Source organism: Penaeus japonicus, unplaced genomic scaffold (genome assembly GCF_977035675.1).
Source record: "Penaeus japonicus unplaced genomic scaffold, GWHDUDI00000001_assembly GWHDUDI00000030, whole genome shotgun sequence".
Taxonomy (NCBI): domain Eukaryota; kingdom Metazoa; phylum Arthropoda; class Malacostraca; order Decapoda; family Penaeidae; genus Penaeus; species Penaeus japonicus.
Genome location: NW_028234432.1, coordinates 21,986,596 through 21,994,095, shown reverse-complemented (window position 1 = coordinate 21,994,095; position 7,500 = coordinate 21,986,596). Strand labels below are relative to the sequence as shown.

Genomic DNA, 7,500 nt, shown 5'->3' with positions numbered 1-7,500 from the left:
GATGGCATTTGTTCATAGAAAGTTTGGGAAGATTTGTCCTGAGGAAGATATGTACTACGTTCTAAGCTATAATAAGAAACATATATTTCTGATAGTACAGAAAATAAGTGCAACATCAAATTTATACAAAGAAGAATGAACAATGAATATGACTGGCATAAGTGCAATGATCACATATTCAGGCCATAATACACTCCCCTTGTCACTCAATACCAATTGCTCCTTTTCTATATGCAGGAGTTATAAATTGATTTTAACTTATTCTATTTTGCTTCAAAATATCAATGTTACTAAACAATAAATACAAGAGCGTTCTCTTTGTTTCAATTCATCCTAGATGTATCTCAGTTTCCCATTCTTGGATAAGACCAAATGATTTCTATCATTACTACTGTATAAAAAAAATATATATATAAATCCTTGTAAACTGCCACATTAATTGGGGTTTTATTTGACCTACTTACCTTAAATATAAACTGCCTACATCTCTGGCTTATGTGTTGAGAAGCAAATATGTCTTTACCTGTCTCCCTCAATTCCTATGACATTATTTCTACTATAGCTGGCCTAATAGTACCGACAGATTGATGAAAGGTCATAATAAAAACAGCTACATTTCAAAGTGACGACATTGCATCGCACATGACTAGTACAGTAGCCATGGCATATGGCAAGACCAAAGTAAGACCACTTGCTATAACATACCAGTACAGTACATAGCGAGTAGTATAGACTTTAATGAAACTTATGACCCGTTTACTAAGATTGTGGTGGTTTCTTTACAGGATAGGTGAAAGCTTGGAAGCCACAGCATTTACACAATTTAAAAGAGTAAACTGATCAATTGTTCAAAATTGTGTTTGTATTATCAATGTTTCTAGTGTTTTCCAGTCTCTCACCTGAAGTCTTCACAACCTCTCTCCTACTATGGTGTAAGGTAGAAATATTAGTAACTGATCACTGTTTAAGCATCTGGACACTCGCACATGTATATAAAGAAAAAAAAGTCAAAATCTATTAAAAACTACAATAATAAGCTGTAGGAAAATCAGAATTTAATGCCTGATCATATATTTGTTAAATGGTAAAATCAGTAGCTAAAACCTAATGACTAAACAAAGCTTTCTAATAAGAAATTTGAAGGCAGTAACTTTTTTGAAAGGATGGAAACAATGATTTTATATAACTTTCAGAAATTTCATGCTCTGTTCCTAAAGGGAATGATAGAATGACCCAAAAAACATATATATATTACCCCCCTACTGCTCTTAAACTCAGATTGGCAGATTAATGAGAAATGATAAATTAAATTTGTTGTTACAAAGTGTTTTAAACCTTCATGGGGGGAGGGGGGGAGTAGTCCAACATATGAAATTCAAACATGTTCATACAAATTAGTGCCTTAGATGTCCTTCATCTTTCCTAACAATGGGTGCAACTTCTTATTTTAATATATATATCATTCTCTTTGTTCATAACTTCCTGATTCATCAAGTTTGCTAGCAACAACAGGTGACAGGAATTAACTGTCAGGTGATTCAAATTGGTAATAAGACATCATGTCCTCAGCATACTTGTAAAAAAAAAAATATGGTGAGATAGAAATTTGTAGTTATAATCAAATTAATCCATGGTAGATGTACATATCCAAACTTATTTGATTGATTAATAACATATCTCCATATTCCCAGCCTTGATGTAAGTGCAGCAGCAGTTATGAATGAGCCCAAAAATCACAATACAGGTTATATGATTTCCTTTCAATTTGTACCTTCTTCTGGATTTTGACATCTGAATTTACATCTTCAGAACTACATGAAAAGCATGCAAATGAAAACCCTAATTATGCCTTATGTTATGTGGAGCTATGAATTCTAATTGTAGCTTTCTAATATTTGTCATACTGAACCTTGTAAAGAAAGATTCTTGCCAATGTATGGTAAGTAATGTTTGGAATGATCATCACCATAATCTCTTGTGTACCAGCTAAATTATATTTTGATAATTAATTGATAGTTAAAAGCCAAACCTTATATAGTAAACAGCAATAATAATCTGTTCTTTGCTCTAGGCCATAGTGGTTGTTTCTGATAACCAATTCTGAAAAGACAAACTTAACGTAACATATATATGTGGTACTTGTTACAAAGCTTCCCCTTCTCTCTCACATAATCACATTACATGTTTTATTACATGTTCTCCTAATGTTGTGCACCAATCATTTAGATTGCTCTACATTTGAACTTCATCTCCTGTTTCTGTGCTTTCCTCACTTCCTCCTTTATCACACAAACAACAATAGCAAACAGGAATGGATTCAACAGCAATTCTTGGTGTACTCCAACTTGTACTACATGTGGCTCAGCAGCTAGTTTGTTCTGCAGTACTACCATTTCACTGTCCCTGTACATATCTCCTTTCAGTTAAACATACTGGTACTTCTCTGTGACCTTCTTCAACCCTTCTCTGCCTTGGTGAAAATATAATGCCTGCAATCCCTTTCTTTCATAAATCTAAATTGCTTTACATTGATGTAAACCTGAATCTCCCCCCATTCTCATGTATGGCGATTAGTGAGGTCCTTCACCATTCTGGCAACGCTTCCTCTCTCTCCTGGATTTTGCTGAAATGTTAAGGGAGGGAAATAAATCCCTGGTTACCCTAGTACTTCTACTTTCTTTCTTGCAATGTAATCAGGTCTCAATGCTTTGCCACTCCACATCTTGCTTAGAGCTCTTTTATGATCTCAGCTTATGTTCTCTCCTTCCTCTTCTTCTTCTAATCTCTCAGATGTTTCATTCATTAGCCTTCGGAAATACCCATGCCATCCTCCCAAAATGGTCTCATCCTCAGCACCATTCTCCTCCTCGGTGATCGAATTTAGGGTAACTTTCCAAATAGCACTGCCTTACTAAATACCACAAAAGTGGTATTGATGGATTCCTCTCACTCTGTACTATCCATATTTAGTCAACTTTACCCACAATTCCATCCCTATGCCCCATAATCTGGGTCCAGATAGTAAGAGAGGGTATGAGGTAGATCAGGGAAATTGCAGGGTAAAATATAAATTCAGATCACATTTCATATGCAAAATCACAATCCAATTACCTACCTAACTTCGCCTAGTTTTGAAGTTAGACCTAGCCACGGGGGGCTTCACTCCCCCCTGGACCCCCTTTTTTAAGGCACTTCATGCTACTTTGGGGTATATTTCATATGCAAAATCTTAACCCAATTACCTACCTCACTTTGCCTAGTTTTGAAGTTAGCCCTAGACAAGGGGGGCTACGTCCCCCTCTGGACCCTTCCTATCCAGGGTACTTCATAATACTTATGATATGTAATTAGTTCTGTGGATAATGATGCCGTGACCAATATTCCCCATTGTAAACAATGAGGAATATTGCGCCATCTATTGAGAGAACATAACAGTGTATGTAGGTAATTCATTGAGGGTTTCCAGTACACAGCTCATCATTAGCCGTAAATACATAAACAAAACCATGTTTGAATTTCAGGGCAAGGATGGTGGTTATCAAAGTATTTTGCAAAAGGTATATTGCACGAAGTGCCCTGAATGGGGTGGGGGGTCCAGGGGGGGAAAGCCCTCCTTGGCTAGGGCTAACTTTAAAACTAGGCAAAGTTAGGTAGGTAACTGGGTTAAGACTTTGCATACAACATATGCCCCGAAGTAGCATGAGGTAGTACAAAGTGCCTTAAAAAAGGGGGACCCAGATAGTGGGGTACAGCAGTGGAATCACGCATTATATCCACCATATATGAATAATAGAGGTTGAGAGGAATCCTTCAATACCACTTTTGTGATATTTAGTAATGCAGCATTATTTGGAAAATTTACCAAACTTAGTTATATCCTTACAGTCTTTCCTTCACCATCCTAATTACCAGATTCTGGCCATCTAGTGTGTCCAACCCATCATAATTGCTGGAAATGTGTTAACATACACACAAGAAAAATGTACTCTTTCAGAAGTCACTACAGGTATCTCTTAAATCATTTACCAGAGAATCAAGCAGGCACATCTTTTAAACCATGACCTCAAAACTACAATACAATAATAATGATAGTAATAATAATAATAATAAAACATACTCGTAATAATCATATCTAAAACAAAAATTGCAGATTAATAATAATGCCAGATTTTCAAACATCTAAACGACATGATCTCAAATGAAACATAAAATAAGTGCATCAAAGACAAGCCAGATAAAAACTATTTTTAAAAAATAATTCGTAAAATTACCTGCAAAGTGTATACAGATCAACAGCGTACAGCCACGAAAATATTCTCAACAAGACATCTTCAGGGAGGTCTAACAAGGTAACATTGGACATCTTAATGCACCTACACTCATATTTCCCTCTACAACAACTTAGTCAATGCTATCCTTCACAAATCGGATTCATAAACCGAAAAAAGACACAAAGAAGAGGATCAAACGGCTTTCTTTCTCGAGTTCTCCGCACGAAGGTAAACACTGAGAGGTCGCTGGGTCAAGCTTTGTTGGGGGAGAGTTCGGGAAATTAAATATGTTAGTTTATGTTATCTTATTGGTGTTCTTTCCTTTATTCTTATTATTGCTATTATGATAATAATTTTGATGATGATGATTATTGTCATTATCATCATTGTTATTATCAATATGATTTTTATCATCATTGTTATCATTAATATTTTCATTATTACAATATCATTATTACGGTTATTGTTATTATTATTGTGGGGTGGTGTAACATCATCATTGTTATTATTATCATATTTATTATTATTATGTTTTGATTACCATTATCAATATTATCATTATCATTATTATTATTATTACCATTATCAATATTATCATTATTATCCATATCCTTATCATTATTGTCAATATTATTATTAATATTATCACTGTCATTATCATTATTATTATAATTGTTATCATTATCATTATCATCATTCCTAGCATTATTATTTAATCAATGTCACTATCATTTCTTTTATCATCATTTTCATTACTACTCTTAGTATCATTATCATAATTATCCTCATCATTATCAGTACCATCGTGTTTATGCCTTTTGTTATTATAATTGTTACTAGTATATATATATTTTTTTTTCTTATTATTAATATTATTATTACTGTCATTGGTATCTGTTGGTTTATTCGTATTATCCTTTTCTTTGTTACTCTTATCATCATTATCATTTATGTTGTTAGTATCATTAATATTATTATTTTTATCATTCTTATTATTGTTATCATTAATATTATCATCATTATCATTCTTATTGTTATTGTTATTAGTATCACTTTAATCATCATTATCATTATCATCATTATTGTCATTGTTCTTGTCATTATCATTATTGTTGCTGTTGTCCTCATCATTATCGTTATCATTATTATTGTTACTATTACCATTGCCAATACTATATCATTATTTTTACGATTGCTAAGAAATTAATTGTCAGTATCATTATCTTTATTGTTTTTGCTATTATTTTGATTATCATTATAGTTATTATCATTATAATAATCATTATCATCGCTATCATTATCACTTTTACAATCATAATTATTAATTATCATCTTCACTATTACTGTTATCATCGTTATTATTATTGTCATTATAATGTTTTTACTATTATCACTATTGCTATTATTACCATCATTATTGTCATCTTTATTAATCTTATCATCATTATTATTACTATTATTATTATCATTACATCATCATTACCATACATTATTATCAATATTATCATAGCATTATCGTTCTCATTATCATTACCATTATCATTAACATTATCTTGATCTTTCTCATCATCAACATTGTCATTATCATTATTACTATTACTAACATTTTCATCATTATTTTACTTATCACTATTACTAAAATGTTTATCGTCATTATCAATATTATCATAGTTATTGTTATCATCATCATTATTGTTATCATTATAATTGCTTTTGTTGCTATTATCGGTATTATCATATTCATTTTTTTTTTATCTCACTTAGTAGGAATCATTATAGGAATCATTATCACCATTACTATTATCATTAGTTATTGTTGTCATTATTTTTACCATTTCCATTATACTTAATCTTATCCTTATTATTATTATCGTTATCATTATCATTACCATTATTCCTATTTTTATTATTTTCTATTTTAGTTGTTGTTAAAATAATTATTATCGTTATCATTTCCTATTATTGTTAATACTATTATCATTATTACTATGATTGTTATTATCATTATTACTATTATCATAATCAATAATACCATTATCATTATTATATGTTTGTTATCATTATTATCAGCAATAGTAACAACAGTAGTATTCTCAAAATTGCAAGTTTTCAAAATGTTTTTCATCATTATCATCATTATGATAATCACAATCATCTTTCTCAGCATCATCATTATCGTAGTAGCCATTTTATTTATTGCTATTACCATTATAATTATTTTAAGTATCATCAATACTATTATTCTCTTACTATCAACATGAGCAGTGGCGGTGTTACCACTGTCATTATCATCATCCTTATCATAAGTATAATTTCGATCATCATTATCATTACCATTCTTGTTGCTGCTGTTAGTATCATTGTTATAATCTCCAGTATTATATTGTTATCACCATCATCAGCATTATCATTATAATTGTTTTTATCATGATTGGTATTATTGTTATCGTTATCTTTATTATCATCATTCTCATCATCATCATTGTCACCATATTTCGTTATCGTTATTACTGATGATATCAATGCTCATAATGATAGTAGAAGCAAAGATGATTATGATGATAAGAATGATAATAATAATACTGAAAATTATAATGACGTGAGTAGTAATGATATAATTGATAGAAATGATGATTATCATGAAAAGATGATTGTGATGAAAAAAAAAAAAAAATGACGGTGATGATTATGGAGTCTCACAAGATGAGTGTTGATTTGGACTTGTAAACGAAATAGTATGTTATGATATTAAGTTTTGTATCATGGAAGATAAACATGAAAGACATTGTCTTGTGTCTAGATAAGAACACTCGGTAGATTTTTTTTCTGATTCTGGTAACAATTTCTAGAATGAAGAAGAGCTATAGATATGCGTCTGATTCAAGTTATTATTTCATCTTTTTGAAATTGGCACAGCAGGTGGAACTTAACTATTCTGTAATAATTTTATGATTTTAGATCTGGTGAATCATGGATACTTTGCATGACGTTCATTCATGCTGTATCATTGATTTTTTTTTCGATATGGCGTCTTAAATGGTGACTCAAGGAAATTGGTTACTTTGTGAAAACTATTTCAAAATTTCATATCTATCACTGGCAATGAAGTAATAATCAAACTACTTTTCAAAGTCACGTTAATAACAGCTATGCCTCACGAAAATGTCAGTATTTTCAAACATAAAGTCTTTAAATGTCTATATGATAAAAAAGTAAACCAGTATAATAG

At 31.2% G+C, this 7,500-nt stretch overlaps 1 protein-coding gene across 1 annotated transcript in view; it reads right to left on the bottom strand.

Moving 5' to 3' along the window:
- LOC122267213 (F-box/LRR-repeat protein 12-like) overlaps positions 1–4,526 on the bottom strand; it is a 14,028-nt gene extending 9,502 nt beyond the window's left edge. Inside the window, exon 1 of the mRNA XM_043037243.2 lies at positions 4,272–4,526. Coding sequence (XP_042893177.1) covers positions 4,272–4,363 — 92 coding nt within the window. The 5' untranslated portion in view covers positions 4,364–4,526. The remainder of the gene's footprint in view (positions 1–4,271) is intronic.
- Between the last annotated feature and the right edge of the window lie 2,974 nt (positions 4,527–7,500).